This window comes from Canis lupus, chromosome 18, assembly GCF_003254725.2.
Source record: "Canis lupus dingo isolate Sandy chromosome 18, ASM325472v2, whole genome shotgun sequence".
In the NCBI taxonomy this organism is placed as follows: Eukaryota; Metazoa; Chordata; class Mammalia; order Carnivora; family Canidae; genus Canis; species Canis lupus.
This window is the reverse complement of record NC_064260.1, coordinates 37,768,835-37,787,351: the sequence shown is the minus strand read 5'-3', so window position 1 is coordinate 37,787,351 and position 18,517 is coordinate 37,768,835. Positions and strand designations below refer to the sequence as shown.

The following is an 18,517-nucleotide window of genomic DNA, read 5'->3' as shown; positions in this document are numbered from 1 at the left end:
AGAAATGTTACCAGATTTAAAACATAACAAAAACATTTTTTAAATCATTTTATAACACCTTAGACTCTTTACTGTTGCTAATTTGTAAAATACATGTTACGTTTCTTTCTGAGGTCCAGTCTGTTTCCTTTGTAGAAATAAATTTTGACTTGGGTATAACAAATGAATAATTTGGGGTTTTCTGTTAGGTTCATTAACGTTTTGTTATGAAAATTGTCCAGTATACACAAAGAAAAAAATAGTACAATGAAATGCCCAGTATTTACCACAAGATTTAGTAGTTATCAAGATTTTGCCATGCTTGCTACCTCTTTTTTTTTTTTTTTTTAATTTTTATTTATTTATGATAGTCACAGAGAGAGAGAGGCACAGAGACACAGGCAGAGGGAGAAGCAGGCTCCATGCACCGGGAGCCCGACGTGGGATTCGATCCCGGGTCTCCAGGATCGTGCCCTGGGCCAAAGGCAGGCGCCAAACCGCTGCGCCACCCAGGGAATCCCTACCTCTTTCTTTTTTTTTTCTTTTTTGGCAAAAGTATTTTACAGGAAATCTCCATTATTTCACCCCTTCGTATTGCATTTGGTAAAAGAAGGACATTTTCTTATATGACCACTTAATATAACAAAATCAGAGATATTTTCTTTGTATTGATTTTTTTACAGTTAAAACCTGTTTTTCAATGATACTCTAGCTGTATGCTGACAGATATGATAGCAACATATCTCTTTAAATTTACATTAATTAAAATTAAAAATTCACTTCCTCAATTACAAAGAAGCTGTTTCAAGTACTCAGTAGCCACAAGTGACTATCCTTGTACACTGCAGATATGGAATATTTTCATCACTGCAGAAAGGTCTATTGATCACACTAGATGCTTTCTGTATCATTCTGGAGATGAACCTGAAAGAGATAAATATCTGTGTTTTAAGAAAGTATGCAAGATTGTTAATTTAATATTTGGTTCTCATTTCTTTCAGATGTGTAGACAAAGTAACAACTGACAAAGGTAAGACTTGGTCATTCTTAATCTGTTGTGTATATTATGCTGATTATTTTTCTGATCTGATAGAGTAAGCTTCATCCTGATAGTTCAAATCGTTCCCATTTAAAACTAATCTTTATTTAGTAAAATAATTGGAGAAGTTAGAACTTGTTTAAACAGCTAAGAGGTTTGGGCTGGTGGAACACTTAGGCATTATTTGGAAACCTAATGATGGGGAGTCAGATTATTTAATGTCAATTTATTGCAATTTGTTTTAAGCTATATGCTTTTTAGTAAAGTAACGAGAGGAATGGTACACAGCATAGAGAGTAAAGCATAGACAAAAATCTTGGTGCTGGTAGAGACTCAAATTATAAATGCAGTTTGAAGAATGAGGAAAGAAAAGCGTTCTAAGATTTCAGCCTGGTGAATAATTAAATGGGATCATTAAGTTGTTTACCTTTAAAGAGTTTTACCAAACCAAATATGTGTATTAAATGTAGTCTTCTGCTTATTTGGAATACGAAGGAAAGCTAACGTCCACCTTTTTCTTTTTAAACATGTTTTTAAAAAGATTTCATTCTGACTTTGCAGATTGGGTTATTAAAATTGCCCCTAACATGCTGTGCCAGTTGCTTTTCATTATTCATATAAAATATATTCATGTAAAAAATACTATAATTTTTCTAGTTATTGGCTGCATTTCTTGATGCTAAATTCAAATATCCAGCATCCTTCTTAAAACTGGAACAGATACACTTCTAAGCATTTTTCATTATGTCTGTCAGAAAGCTTAATAACTGAGGGTTGGCCCATGTATTGTATATGTACGTGTGTTTGTTTATGAAAAGTTAAAAGATTTTTCTTCTCATAAAGAATACTTTGAGAATGTATAACGTATGTAACATGTATAAGGCAAGTTTAAAATCAGGATTTTATGCTGCTTAGAAGAATGATACTATGGTTAAGAACCAGCAACTTGAATTGGTGGCTGATTTGGAAATAATTAGATATCCGTGATTAGGTTTCTTTTTTTCTCTGAATTTTAGAGTCTGAGGCTAGTATTTCATAGTTTACCGGGCAGAAGGATTTGTTCTAGACAGATTTTTTTTGTGTAGAAAACTTTGCAGACTAATTTGTCTAGCAAATTTTGGGGTTTTTTGCTGCTGTTACTGGAAAAATAGGGTATGTCTGCCAAGAATGGAAGGTCTTTTTATTCAGAGGTCATTTTGAAATGTTATAATGTGATGAAAATGTAGAGACAGGTGACAGTCAAGTACCAGAGCAGTTTTTATTTTATAAAACCCCAACCTGCCTTTATCAGAGGTAAAATTACTTCATGTGTCTATAAAGGGTATGTATAAAGAAATTATTTGGGGTTGCCTTGAGAACTTGGAGGGTGTGGTGGAAATTTTGAATCCCTGTTGGAGATAAATTAATTGCTCTTTGTGTAGATGTCTTAAACCAGAAGAGTTGGCTTGTTACGTAGTTGTGCAGCTGTGGCTAGAATAAAACTGCATTCTGGGTAACTCAGTCTAAAAATCAGTCTCTCTCTAATTCACTTATTAAGTGCCCTGGAACTAGTATTAGAGCTCAGATTTTGAATTCAAGTTCTGCCTTTTATTGCAAATAATACCTGGAATCCAATGAATGCTCAGTAAAAGTTAGATGTTTATAAAATTTTGAAGAAATACTCTCCAACTCCCATCTTCATCTCTTGGTTTATCTATTATGGTGGCTGCTCAACTTTGAATGGTATATAGGTACATAACCGATTCTTACATGAATTTAAACAACTAGATGAGGGAATAAAGGCTGTGGTGGTCACTTTTCGCTTGCTTTATAGTATTAGAATTTACCTCAATTCTTTCCCTTTTTCTTGTCACTTCTCAGAAAGTTGTTCTGTTACTCTGGAATAGTTTTCACGTTGAGTCTGTTGAATTTTAACTAAAGTAAGTCATACTTATTTCAGAGACTGAGGTTTTTTTCAAAACTTTGAACAGGTTTTGATATTTTATAGAGGTACTGCTAGCTGTTTTATTAATATTGACAAGATATTTTCAAGATTGTTTTTACTCTTATTTACTTCAAATGACTAGAAATTATATACTTTCCTTCAAAAATAACCATGGCCATGTTTGAACAAATAATATTGCTCACACACAAAAAACAACTTGGCTGCTGTTTTTAAATTATATCAAGTTGCAGAGTGCCATGTTCATTCTTCACACTGAAGTAAATAGTGGTCCCTGTTCATTTATTTAATCCTGATGGGTATGTATAAAACAAATGGAAATTGAATATACATAAAAACAAATGAAAATTTACAAAAATAGTGTTTATTCATTGAACAAGTAATTATTGAGCATCCTGCCATATGCCCAGCCCCATTTTAGGTACTAGGTTGTGCTGGTAATCAAATCATTACAATGAAACACTTACTTGATTAAAATAATGTGATAGTGTTTGATGAAATTAAGATTTCAAGGGAAGACCTCTTTTGAGAAGGTGACATTTGAGTTGAGACCAGAATATGCAAATAGCCAGATGAAGAGCATCCCACACAGAAGAAGCTAAAAGGGGAAAACTTGAAATGTGAAAGCTATTAGTTTACCACTGCCAGAGGATTATCATCATCACAGTGGAGCTTCCAAGAGGTTTAGTAGAAATTTTGAGGGATGGAGCCTGGCAGGGTCCTTTCTTTAACCTGGCTTTGTTTTCCTTCTGTTTTCTATTTTAAACTAATAACTATTCTTATGATAATGAAGTATAGGGATAGTTTGCCTCAGTGTAGTTATTTAGTAATTCTAGTGTTACTTTAGCCACTAATTTTCTTTTTCTTTTAAACCTCCAACTAAAACTGTACAAGATAAAACCTTATTTAAAAAAAAAAGACTATCTTAATGTTTACTAAAGGGAGTTTCATGTGGTTTCGTGGAATAATGAGTATTAGAGTCAAATGTAGTAGGTACTTGAGTCATCAGCGTGCTAGCTTATTGCAGGACCTCTCAGATTTTGATTGTGAGTAATAAACAATATAAATACCAAAATATTCAGTAACTACTTAATTTAGTTGACTATAAGATAGCCCCCCTCCCCTTTTTAAGGGATAGGTTATATAGTTAGAATTTGTAGAAAACATATTTTGAAGCACTAGATGCATGAAAATTTGAAAGTATTAAACTCTGGGTCTCACCTTTTATTCAAAATCATTTAACTGTTTCAGTTTCTCATATTATTTCAAACATTCAGTAATGTTTTTACAAAGGATTGTCTAGATAGTCATCAAATAAGTTCATTACAAACCTGGGGAGTTACTTATGTTTAGAGCTTTGACTGTCGTATCTAGTTTATAATCAGCATAATACCTGAAATTACTACTAAAATATTAGCTTGTTTTAATTTTCTTTCCTGGATCACATCCTCAGTTTTTGTTTTAATCTAATTTATAGATAATAGTTTTGTGGGGTTTTTTTTTTAAGATTTTATTTGAGAGAGAGCACGAGCAGGGGGAGGGGCAGGAGAGGGAGAGACACATGTGCCGCCCCCCTCCCCTCCCCCCCCAGCAGGGAACCTGCCATGGGGCTTGATCCCAGGACCCTAAGATCATGACCTGAGCTGAAGGCAGACACCCAACCAACTGAGCCACAAGTTGCCTCTCTTTAAAAAATTAGAATTTATTTACTTTGAACAATTTTATAGTTTTGATTTCATCAGTATTTCATTTTTCCTCTGTTGGAATACCTTGTATTTTTTATCCTGTCATTTCCAGTACCCTTAAACAATATTTGTGTTACTCTTAAATATATAAACAGGTATTCCCACCTGTTTTTCCCACTCCATTGAGAAAAATCCGACTTTAATTTTTACCACTTAAGGCAGCCCGGGTGGCTCAGCAGTTTAACGCCGCCTTCAGCCCAGGGCCTGATCCCAGAGGCCTCGGATCAAGTCCCACGTTAGGCTCCTTGCATGGAGCCTGCTTCTCCCCTTCTGCCTGCCTCTCTCTCTCTCTGTCTCTCATGAATAAATAAATAAAATCTTTAAAAAAAAATTTTACCACTTGAGTTGTACAAAAGGATGATGTGAGAAGTTACTCAGGGCATCAGCTTCACAATTCTTAATTGAAAGCTTTTGAGTCTTCTTGCCAGTAACCTGGTTTCCCTAGTTAAAATCTTACTGGTTTTGAATAGAAGAGTGTTCTGGAAGGAGAATCACTAGGTTAAAAAGGCATACACTTAGTTTCAGACCTAACAATCAAGATACGATCACTTTTAACTGAAGTATTCTTCACATATTAAATGATACTTTTCTAAAGTTGGCTTTAGTAGAAATTTTTAAAAGAGAAAGCCTCACTTTCCTTGATTTCTCTTTATACTGCTGATGTTGGAATATTTCAAAGTGGACTTTACTGATTATTTATGGGAAACAAAGCAGAGCTAATTATAGAAATACACCTGATCAGGTTTCAGAAACTCAAGTTTCTGACTGTTATAATAATGTTCATGTCTCAAATGACTGACAGTACATGAGCATTTTCTTAGTCCTACTTTCGTCGAGGCCTTTATCTTAAGGTAGCAGGTATATTATTTCTCTCAGTATGAGAAAGATCTACTCACATCTGTTTCCTTGTTGGGAATGCCCCACACCCTTTAAACCGTTTTCTAGTTCAAATGATCTAGACCTCCTGTGGTTCTTCCTCTCTGTTCTAGTTTTCTAGAAGTACTGACATACCTTACATATGTGGATTGTGACATGGGCTTAGAAAGCGTCTGGGGTTTATCAGCGCATTTCAGTTACGGGATGTTTTATCATTCAGATAAGCGAGTCTTTCTGTCCCTGACATAGAAAGAAATAACTTTGTAACAGTTTGCCTGTAATGATTCAGCTTTTATATAAACCATTTTAGACAACAGTTATAAGTTTATTTTGTAATATATAGTAATTCTTTTATATTGAGATCCAATTCCTTCCAGAATCACTTAGATGCAGCAAAATGCCCTAGTGGAAGCAAACTGAAGCAGGAGTGGACAAGCTCTGATATAAAGGAATTAGCTCTGATTTCATGTTCTGACCTTTGAAGTCCAAGAAGGATCAAGCTCCTCTGAATTAAAACTAGCTAGATTGACCTAACTACATCAAGGCAAAGACCCTGTTAGCTTCAGTGCAAGTAATTGTCTTAGAGGTGACTGTGATTGTGTCTTCTGCCTGTCTACCTCATTGCTGCTTTGATCCTAGTTAAGCTCTCAGCTTATATCTTAGCTTCTTATTGGCTGATTCTGTTTGTAACTTGGCCTCTTTGATAATTTCAAACCCTATTTTCTTTACTGTGACACTCCCTAAACTCTTTTATCAGGTATTTGTTGCTAACAAACCATCCAAAAACTCAATGGTTTAAAATATAAAAATTCGTTATTTCTCAGTTGGGCTATCCCTCTCCTCATTGGTCTTTCAGTCTAGACATTTTCATGTCATGGTGGTCTCAAAGCAGTGTTTTCAAGAAAGGTTAAAGGCAAAAGCTGCAAGGGATCTTGATGCCACCTCACATGATACAGGATGTGAGGATTGTATTTTTGTATGTTAGGAACAAAAACATTGAAATTATAAAATGAAAAATTATACCATTTACAGTAGCATCAAAAAATAGGAACTACTGGGGCACCTGGGTGGCTCAGTTAATTAAGTGTCTGCCTTTGGCTCAGGTCACGATCCTACGATCCTCTGGGATTGAGACCCAAGTGAGTGGGGATCCCTACTCAGTGGAGAGCCTGCTCCTTCCTCTCATTTGTGCTCTCTCTTGCTATCTCTCTCTCTTAAATAAATAAAATATTTTTTTAAAAAAATAAACTACTAAGGGCTTCTTAGACATGAACATACGAAACATTGTTGAGTAAAATTAAAGATGAATAAATGGAACAAATGATGTACCTTGTTCATGGTTTGAAGGCTCAGTATTGTTAAGATGTCATTTCTCCCCATTGTAATACACAAATGAAATTTAATTCAAATCAAAATTTCAGTACAGGGTTTTTTTTTTGTTTTTGTTTTTGTTTTGGAGAGTTTTGACGTTGTACACTTCTCAAAAGGTGTTAGTTAACATCTAGGAGTTCACAAACTATACTTTGAAAGCCTTTAGCTTGCACTGATCAGGAACTCCACCATTTTCTAGGAGTGGGATTGACTCTTTAAGGAAAGAGGAAGGGGTAAATAGATACTTGGCAGGCATCCAACCATAGCTACTACAAATAAATTATGTCCTATAACTTATTTAATCCTTACCTGACTGAAGGACATTTGATAATTCTGTTTTTTCCCTAGGTTTACAGGTGATCTTTTTGGAAGTCTGTTAAGATACAATACATATGCAGAAGTGCTTTTATCATAAATGTACAGCTTTGTGAATATTCACAAGGCAAGCCCTGTCGTATAATCATCACCCAGCTCAAGATAGAGAACCTGATCAGCTACCCCCAAGTATAGCCACTGTTCTGACTTTGAACAGCACAAATCCGTTTTGCTATTTGTTTGATTCTATATTAATGGAATGATACAGTATATACTCTTGGGTAGGACTTCTTTGCCCACCATTATATGAGATTTCTTTAGGTTGTGTTTGGGAGAGATTGTTCATTTTCATTGTATAGTATTCCATTGTGGAAGAAGTATTTATTCATTTTACTGTCGATTGGTATTTGGGTAGCTTTTAGTTATTGGCCTTTATAACTAGTGCTGTTGATGCATATATTATTAATTAGTATGATTTTATTGAGACATAATTCACATGTCATGAAGTACCTTCAGTTATGTAATTCTGTCCCTGTAGGTTTTCCTTTTCTGGGCATTTTTATAAACAGACTTATACATAGAATATATGTTTTGGTTTTGTGTCTGGCTTCTTTCACTTTGCAGAATTCTGAGGTTAATTCATGTTGTGGAATGTATCAATATTTTCATTCCTTTGTGTGATATTTCTTCTTACAGAAATACTCCCATTTGATTTATCCATTTATCAGTTGATCTACTTTTTAGCTATCATGAATAATAGTATGGATGAATATTTTAATTCTTTTGGGTAGATAGCTATAAGTGGAATTTCTAGATTGTATATGGTAATTGTATGTTTAAGAGCCTGGCAAAGAGATTTCCATAGTAGCTGTGACATTTACGTTCCCTAGTGATAGATGAGGATTTCTGTTTCTTCTGTTACTGTTATTTGTTACTGTCATTCCACTATTCTGTCAAGCCAGCTGCTTTAGGTTGGTGGGGTACATGGTAAGACCAGTGAATCCCATGAGCATGGGTCCATCCCTGGATTTCATTTGCTGAGAAGTGAGTTCCTTGTTCGAAGAAATGCTGTGTGGAAAACCGTGACTGGGATAAGGCATTCTTTAAGTCCATAAATTGTATTTTTTTTTACAGAAACAATGTATGCAGGGAAGGCAGATCCATATCCAGAGTGTTCTGAGACCAAAACATTGCTGCTTCCATGATGGAAGTGATCCGTTTTTTTGTTTTTTGTTTTTTTTTAATTAATTTATTTATTTATGATAGTCACACAGAGAGAGAGAGAGAGAGGCAGAGACATGGGCAGAGGGAGAAGCAGGCTCCATGCACCGGAGCCTGACGTGGGACTCGATCCCGGGTCTCCAGGATCGTGCCCTGGGCCAAAGGCGCTAAACCGCTGCGCCATCCAGGGATCCTGAAGTGATCCGTTTTAATGAACCTGGCATTAGGTAGCTGGCTGATAGCCCTGGGAATGGTACCATATCAGGGACCCAGTGTTGGTCTCTGGTGCTAAGCAGATGGCATTTAGCAATCCCTATACCTACAATGGCCTTGGTGAGGCTCTGGGTTTGGTTTCCAGCAGTCTCAGCTCTGCCGCTATAGGAGATCGGGATTTCTTTCAGGGTAGGCATAGAAACGTTCAGGTCATTTATTTGGTGCTTGAGCTTGGAATTTGAATCCCTAAGCACATCCCTGTTTCTCAACTTCGTCAAGTGCATTTAGAAGCAGCTAGCCGATTTCATGCTCATTAGCTTGAAATATTCTAAGGAATCAAATATGTTATAACCAGAACCTTGTTTCTTATTAAATAAGTATTTGATCAGGAGTATGCATTGGTGATTTGGGGGGAAAACAATGAAAGAGTAGAACTAAAAACCGACACCAAAGAAATACAAAGGAGTGGGGCATCTGGGTGGCTCAGTTGGTTACACATCTGACTCTTAATCTCAGGTCAAGTCTTGATCTCAGGGTCGTGGCCCCATATTGGGCTCCACACTGGGTGTGGAGCCTACTTAAAAACAAAAGATTTATAAGAGAGTATTATGAAAAATTATCTGCCAAAAAATTGGACAACCTGTAAGAAATGGATAAATTCCTAGAAATATAAACCTCCCAAAACTGAATCAGGAAGAAATAGAAAATTTGAACAGACTAATTATCAGCAGTAAAATTGAATCAGTAATCAAAAAACTCCCAATAAGCAAAAGTCCAGGACCAGATGGCCTCACAGGTGAGTTCTACCAAACATTCAAAGAAGAGTTAATACCTATTTTTCTCAAATTATTCCAGAAACTAGAAGAGGAGGGAAAGCTTCCAAATTCATTCTGTGAGGCCAGCGTTACCTTGATACCAGTGAATACCAGATAAAGACATAGTACCAAAAAAAGAACTACAGGCCAATATATCTGGTGAACACAGATGTAAAATTCCTCAACAAAATATTAGCAAACTGATTTCAACCATACTTTAAAAAAAATCATTCACTGCAATCAAGTGGGATTTTTTTCTTGGGACACAAGGGTGGCTCAGCATTTACAAAGCAATCTGTGTGATACATCAATAAGAGAAAGGATAAAAACATGATCATTTCAATAGATGCAGGGAAAACATGTGAAAAAATATATCTGTGCATGAGAAAAACCCTCAACAAAGTAAGTTTAGAGGGAACAGACCTCAACAGAATAAAGGCCATATTTGAAAAACCCACGGCTAATGTACTCAATTATGAAAAATTTTTGTCCTAAGATCCAGAACAACACAAGGATGTCTACTCGTACCACTTTTATTCAACATAGTACTGGAAGTCCTAGCCACAGCACTCAGACAAGAAAAAGAAAGGGCATCCACGTTGGTAAGGAAGAAGTGTAACTTTTACTATTTGCAGATACAGAAAGCTCTAAAGTCTCAACCAAAAAGCTACTAGAACTGATAAATGAATTCAGTAAGGTTGCATGATTCAAAACCAATATAGAGAAATCCATTGCATTTCTGTACACTAATAATGATGTAGTAGAGAAATTAAGGAAACAGTCCCATTTACAATTGCACCAAAAAAAAAAAAAAAAAAAAATACCAGGAATAAACTTAACTAAAGAGGTGAAAGATCTGTACTCTGAAAACTATAATACACTGATGAAATAAAATGAGATGACTTAAATGGAAAGTTCTTTCATGCTCATGGATTGGGAGAACAGATACTGTTAAAATGTCTCATATGGCTCAAAGCAATCTACAGATTTAATGAAGTTCCCTATCAATACCAACAAATTTTTTTACAAAACTAGAACAAATAACCCAAAAATTTATGGGGAATCACAAAAGACTCTGAGGGGCCAAAGAAATCTTGAAAAAGAAGAACAAAACTGGAGGTATCATAATACCTGATTTCAAGCTATACAATAAAGCTGTAATAGAGCAGTGTGGTACTGGCACAAAAATAGACACATATATCAATGGAACAGAATAGAGAGCCCAAAAATAAACCCATGATTTTCTAGCCAGTTTGTCTTTAATAAAGAAGGCAAGAATACACAATGGGAAAAAGTCTCTTCAATAAATGATGGGAAAACTGGATAGCTACATGCAAAAGAATGAAACTGGGCCATTTTATTATATTATATACAAAAATAAACTCGAATTAAAGACCTGAAACCATAAAAATCCTAGAAGAGAGCATAGGAAGTAATTTCTCTGATATTATGGCCGTAGCAACTTTTGTCTAGATACATCTCCTGAGTTAGGGGAAACAAAAGCAAAAATAAACTCTTGGGACCATGTCAAAATTAAATACTTCTGTGAAGCAAAGAAAATAATCAGTAAACAAAAAACTCTATTGAATGGGAAGAGATACTTGCAAATGACATGTGCAATAAAGGGTTAGTATCCAAAATATATAAAGAAGTTCTACAACTCAACACCAAAAAATCCAGTTTTAAAAAAGGGAAGGCAAGAACAGACATTTTTCCAAAGACGACCTCCAGATGACTAACAGACATATGAGAAAACGCTTAGCATCACTGATCATCAGGAAAATGGAAGTCAAAACCCAATGGGGGGAGCGGGAATCCCTGGGGGGGCTCAGGGGTTTAGCGCCTGCCTTTGGCCCAGGGCGCGATCCTGGAATCCCGGGATCGAGTCCCATGTTGGGCTTCTTGAATGGAGCCTGCTTCTCCCTCTTCCTGTGTCTCTGCCTCTCTCTCTCTCTCTACACATCTATCATAAATCAATCAATCTTTAAAATAAAAGCCCAATGGGGGGAAAAACATGCGTTGAGATACCTCACACCTGTCGGAATGACTAAAATCAAAAACACAAGAAACCAGTATTGGTGAGGATGTGGAGGAAAAAACTGGTTGGCAAGGAATGCAAACTGATGCAGCCATTGTGGAAAAGATTATGGAGATTGCTTAAAAAATTAAAAGCAGAACTACTATATAATACAGTAATTCTATTAGGTATTTACCCAAAGAATATGAAAACACTAAATGGAAAAAATACATGCATCTCTTTATTGCAACAATATTAACAAGAACCACATAATGGAAGTGTCAGTTGATAGATGAATGGATAAAGAAGTGACTATATATACACATATATATATAGTCTATATATACATATATATTTACATATATAGTGGGATATTACTCAGCCATAAAAAAAAGAAACTTCACATTTGCAACAATGTGAATGGAACTAGAAGGCATAATGCTAAGTGAAATAAATGATAGAAAGACAGCTTTCCTATGATTTCACACATATGTAGAAACAACCAAAAAAAAAAAAAACCCAGATCCTTAAATAGAAAAAACTGATGGTTACCAGAGGTGAGGTGTGTGTGTGTGTGTGTGTGTGTGTGTGTGTGTGAAATAGGTGAAGGGGATTAAGATACACTCACTATGAGCAGCACTGAGTAATGTATAGAATTGCTATATTGTATATCTGAAACTAACATAACACTGTATGTCAATTATATTGAATTTAAAATTTTTAAAATGTATATGAAACTTAAAGTTTCTCTTTACTGGAGTATTAGGATCCTTGATTAAGCAGAACCAATAGGATATATACAGAGAGGTTTATTTTAAGGAATTAGGTTATGTGATTGTGGTGTCTATCAAAATCCACAGGGCATATCTACAGACTGGAAATTCAAATAAGAGGTGGTATTGCAACCTTGAAGCCAGACTCCATAAAATCTGTCTTTGCTCTTAGGCCTTCAACTGATTGGATGAGATGTACCCAGATTATAGAGGGAGGTTTACTCAAGGTCTACTGATTTAAATGTTAATCTTAGCTAAAAAGGACCCTTACAGCAATATTTAGGCTGGTGTTTGACGAAACAGCTAAGCACCATTATGGAGTTGGGGAAGAGAGGGTTTTCCACACAGCAATCAAGCAATTCTCAGATATCAGCAGGATATCCAGGAATTCAACCCAACTCTGACACTGTCTGTGAGGAAATAACATCAGATTCCATAGGTTAAGGGCTCAGTCCTATAAGACTGCTTCCCTACCCTTTTTTTCAGATGCCAGTAGCAGGTCCAGATTGTTACCTGTTCTGAACAACTGGCTATAAATCACAAGTACCCATGACCCCCCTCCTTTTGTTAATTTGCTAGAGCTACTCTCAGAACTCAGACACATTTTACTTACTGGATCACTGGTTTATTATAAAAGGATATAACTCAGTAACAGCCAGATGAAAGAGATGTAAAGGGCAAGGTATGGGAGAAAGGGTGAGAAGTTTCTGTAACCAAACCAACATGAGTTTGCTCCTTGGTGAGTCACAGATAGAAATTATAGTGGTTAAGTCGTTGGACAAAGGAAACCTTACTTGCAAAAAATAAGGTGATGGCAGAGAATAACTTCCAAAGCTGTGACTTTCCAAGTAAGGGTGAATTGGTTCCTTTTATTTAGGGTGAGGAATCTTTAGATAGAGAAGCCTTATCTTATGTAGAGGCTGGTATAAGGCCATATATGCATGCGCCTTAAGGAAACACACCTGTATATAGGTATTGTATGTTATGTGAATGAGGTTTGTTCTCCTTGGGCAGAGTTTAGTATTATAATGAGGTAACAGTAATTGGTCATTCTAGAGGTTACTCCATGGTCCATGCAGGCAAGTGCAAGTCAGGGTTTGGGTGGTCTGGGCTGGCTGGAAGTCTTGTCAGGACAGTCACTATTACTTGAGGGATGGTTTTGTTTCCATTTGCCTGAGTGAAAAGCTACAAAGAAGAGTTTAAGGAAAAATGTAAGACAGAGTTTGGTGAGTACAAGCAGGTGGGCAGTAAAGGTCAGGTCTAGAGGTCTAGCTGGTGTCATTTTCCCTTCTCTTTCTTGTTAGAGCATGCCATTCTCCCCAAATATCCAAGTGTTTACCAACCTGGAAGCTCTTTGAACCCTGACTTGGGTTTTTATAGAGGCTTCATTGTGGCCATGATTAAGTCCGTTCAACCACCAGGCCTTCCTTTCTCCAGGAGTTGGGGAGCAGGGGAATAAAAGTTCAACCTTTTGGCAATCAGCTGCCTTCCTTAGGTGGGGTCCAAAGTCAATGTTACTAACATGACAAGAAACACCTTTGTCACTCTTAACGCTTAGGGAGCTGTGAGTTAGGAACTTGTGGGTGAAGACCTAATAAGTATTTTTCTTACAAATTACAACATCACGTTAGCCGAGTTGACACATAAATGACATTAAATTAAAATTCATGTCTTTATTTTGTAGCAGATTTTATGTTCTTATTTCTTTGTTAAGCATCACTATTGTTCTTGCTTTCTCTCTTTAATTTTATCTTTAATTCCATTTTGTAACCCTTTCTACTTCTGTTCTATTTTCTCAGCTTAATTTAGCACCTTTTCTTCAAGGTTAGAGAGTAAATCTGAGTGGGGGGAGGGGGAAGAGAAAGAATCTCAAGCAGACACCCTGCTGAGCATGGAGAGCCTTCTACAAGATGTGATTTCATGACCCCGAGATCACCCCCTGAGCTGAAATCAAGAGTCAGATGCTTAACTGACTGAGCCACCCTGGTGCCCTGTATTCTTATCTAATGATGTATTTGCCTTTCATTCTAGGATATATTTGTGGGGGGGGAGGGGGAATTCCTTTTTTTTTCCTGTCCCCTGAATTGCCCATTTCTTTCAGGTTGTTTTTCCCATTTGTTTCTTTAGCCTCTCAAATTTTCATCAAGTTTTTGGAGTTCAGTAATTTTCTTCTGATTTTTAGAGTAAAATACTAAAATTATGATTGGGGAGGTATGTGTGTACAGATTAGATTTCTCTCCCCTGTGAAGGGATGATGTGGGCATAGTCTCTCTATGGGCCATTTCTGTTTCTTCAGAGAGAAATTCTGGTATCTCTGGTTACATGAGGTGGGTGGGAGATCAGTAAGAAGGGTCCTCAGCATTTATTATTTTTGCTTCTATTTAATTCCCCCTAGTCTCTGATAATATTTTACCTCTGCCCTAACCTGAAACTGTTTATGCCAGAACCTGTCTAGTTCAGCCTTTCTTAAATGGTAAACCCAAGGGTAGGAAGGGTAGTTGCTTACAGCATGGGATAATAGTCTGGGTGTTCAAACTACTTTTAAAACATTTACCTGCTCTTTTTCCAGTGTTACGCTGTGTAACCCCCTTTCCAAGGCACTTTGTGACTTTGATTCCTATTCCTTTTTGAAGTGGCTGAAAGAGTGTGTGTGCGCGCGTGCATGTGCATGCTTGCTTGTTACTTGTTTATTTCCCCACCTCCTTAAGTTTAAACCCTATTTGATATATAAAGTCTTTATCAATATCCTGGTTTTGATTTTCTAAAGTTTTGTTGAAATGAAATCATGGCACTGTTTTCTCCTTTTGGGTTCCTTTGGCTCTGGGTATTAGTCATTTTTATTCTTTCCTGTCATTTTAGTAGGAAATAGACAAAAAATATATTTCAATCTGCTGTGTTTAAGTCACCTGCACACTATTTAAAACTTAAAACCTTGAATTAATTCTAATATCCCTCTTATTTATTCTAATCTATGTAACATTCATCCCACCAAATCTATTTTTATTGTTTAGTTTCTTATATCTGAGAATGTGAAGAGTGTGAATCACAATGTTTATGTTGGAGACATCTCAGAGATCGTCTGTAATCCTTCATTTTATAGATGAGAAAATTGAGACTTTCCGTTAATGTCTTTTACTTTAGAACACATCACCCGAATTAGTGTCTTAAAACAGTTTATTATTTCTCTTTGTTCTTTGGTTGGCTGGATGGTTCTCCTGCTGTTCTCTTGGGCTCATTGGGCAGCTGCAGTCATATAACAGCTGAAAGGGCTTGATGGGGCAAGATGGCTATGCCGGCATGTGTAGCAGTTGGTGCTGGCTGTGGGCCAGCACCATGGTTTTCCTCCTCATGGCCTCTCATCCTCCACTGGCTAGTCCAGCTTCTTAATAACATGGAAGCCTGGGCAGCTTTCCAAAGAGCAAGCTTTGCTTGCAAAAGTGCTTCTCTCAAACCTCTGCTTGTGTCACATTTACATTTTATATTCTATCAACAGAACTCTTTATATTCCATTGCTTTGGACCTTTCTGTATCATTAAAAATCTTGGGCTTTGCCCTAAAACCAAAGGATTAGAAAGTAGCTTGGTGGACATTGTATTAGAAAAAAGATTCTAGAAGAAGGAGAATTATGTGATTCCAGCATTTCCTAGCATCAAGTTACTTGGTCGCTCATGCATTCTTTTCTGAAGTTGTTGCCAGAACCACAGTGTTTGACCACTGGATTAGTTTTCTGTTGCTGTGTAACAAATTACCACAAGCTGAAAACAACACTCATTTATCATCTCTCAGTTTCCCTGGGTCAGGAGTCTGGACACAGCTTAGATCTGTCCTCCACTTCAGGCCTTACAGGCCTCAAAATTAAAAAGGAAATGACTGGTAGATAGTTGGTTATAAAAGTTTAGGCTTTTAGGATAGTACTTGAACTCTGGGAGTGGATGAGATCATGTAGGTGTTTTCAGTGAGAAGAGAAGAAGCAGGCCTGTAAACACCAACATTTCAAGTAGAATATGGAGAGCCCAAATGAGACCAAGAAGGATGAAAGGTCCAGGAAGAACAAATGGTAGAAGTAAAGGAAAAAGTATTTTAATTTTTAGGAGGGGGTAGCTGGGACAGTAGTGGCAGATGCTACTGAAAGATTGTGCATAATTAAGAACAAAAATGCATCAGACCCTTTAGTTTAAGGAATCTGTGGATTAACTATTATATTCCATTATAGTTTTCTTTGTAAATCTTCTTTTCAAATCCTACTTTATTTTATACACTCAAAAATAAGAATCCTGAGGAGTATATAAGCTTTATTACATCTCAGAGGATCCCATATTCCATTATAGTTTTCTTTGTAAATCTTCTTTTCAAATCCTACTTTATTTTATACACTCAAAAATAAGAATCCTGAGGAGTATATAAGCTTTATTACATCTCAGAGGATCCCATAAGAGCCCTTGCTCAGCATTGGTCAAACCCTTGCTTGACCTTGCCAAAGCAGTTTTTTTTGTTTTTTAAGATTTTGTTTATCATTTGAGACAGAACGAGCAAAGGGAGGGGCAGAGGAAGAGGCGGACTCTGCTGAGCAGGGAGCCCAACGTGGGGCTCCGTCCCAGGACCCTGGGATCATGACCTGAGCCGAAGGGAGAGGTAGATGTCAAACCTGCTGAGCCACCCAGGCACCCCCACAAAAGCAGTTTTAAAGGAAGAGTAGCATCACAATCAAAATGCAAGATCTAGAGATGATACATAATGCAGAGATAGCGATAGTTCATTTAGAGGACAGGGGAGTTCAAGGTTTCTTTAGTGTAAGAGTATTGTGATTAAAGAGCATGGTCTTCAAAAATCAGACAACCTGGATTTGAACTCTGCTTTGTCCTGAGCTTCCTACGTGTCCTTGGCAAGTTTCTTCATTTTCCCATGTCATTTGCCTGTCTGTAAGATTAGGGAAGTATGTAGTAAGTACCATTTTAATGGGAATATTTCAAGAATTCATTGTAAGATGATAGACAACTACTTAGAACAGTGGCAGTCACATAATAATATTCCTTATTAATGGTCATTAATTAGGTTAGCCCAAGTGCTAGCTCCATTTTTTAGGTGACTTTGTATGTGTGCTGTTATGTTCATTTTGTATTTACTTGTAGTTTAACTATTACAAGGCAACAAACTCTTTCATAGCACATGGCAAGTGCTTCCCTATTAAAGCACCGCCATGGTCTGTCGCTTACTATACTGAATGAGTACATCTGGAAACCCTGAAGTAGGTGGTTATTCTGATGGATACTATTTAACAGGCAAAAGTAGATTACACAGAGAGAATGATACAGAGTGAGAGGAGACTCTAGCACTGAGCTGTGGCATTTAAATCTAAAGGACAGTCAGAGGAAGACTACATGGAAGACATTCGGAACTTTATCAACAGCTGTTTTAGTGGAATAGCAGAGGCAGAGGCCAAATAGCCGAATGCCTCTTTCTTCCTTATCTTCACTGTGGTCAAGGTCTGCTCCTTTTGCAACCTCCCCCCCCAAACCTGACCTCAGTCTATCAACCTTTTATCCATTAGAATTTTTAAGTAAGGTCCTTAGTAAAATTAGATATACTACAGTTGCATCCCCTGATCTTAAGTTACAATTCTCAAACCATCTCTTTATTATAAATTCACTGTGTGCTAGACTGATCTCCATTCAAGTCCTGTAACTCTTACCTTGTAACCTTCAGATTCTCTACTATCTTTGTAACTTCAAATTTCTTAGGCTTGGATCCAAAACCTCTACAGTGTAGATAAATTATATTTCCTCAAGGTCTTATTGCTCACAGTTCTCTTTAGGTGGACTCCCAAATTTCACCCTGTAGTATTTCTGTACCCCTGTTATCTCTGAGCTTTTCTGTTTTTGTAGCATTGTTGTGTTTTCCCTTTTCTTAAACTTACCCTCAATGTCAGTGTCACACCCATACTTGAGTACAACTGTCTTTATGTGCCCAGATACTCTGCACACTACATTTTACCATCAAAATATGACAGTGCACTTAGGAGAGAATGGATTGAAAGACCTGAACAAAAGCAAAACTGTACTATGGTTAATTTTTTAAAATAGATTTTACAATACAAAACTACTTCTGGAATAAAGGAACCAGTGAATAAGCCAAATCCAGTGAATAAGCCAAAAGTTGGGAATAGCTTAAAAATAACCTATTTCATGAAAGTTGAAAATGATCATTTTATGTG

At 36.7% G+C, this 18,517-nt stretch overlaps 1 protein-coding gene across 2 annotated transcripts in view; it reads left to right on the top strand.

Annotated features, from left to right (window-relative positions):
* The window catches only part of ZFP91 (ZFP91 zinc finger protein, atypical E3 ubiquitin ligase), a 47,049-nt gene that overhangs the window by 4,176 nt on the left and 24,356 nt on the right, over positions 1–18,517 (top strand). For both annotated transcript variants that reach the window (XM_025452288.3, XM_025452286.3), the window contains exon 2: positions 981–1,009. In XM_025452288.3, coding sequence (XP_025308073.3) covers positions 981–1,009 — 29 coding nt within the window. The remainder of the gene's footprint in view (positions 1–980; positions 1,010–18,517) is intronic.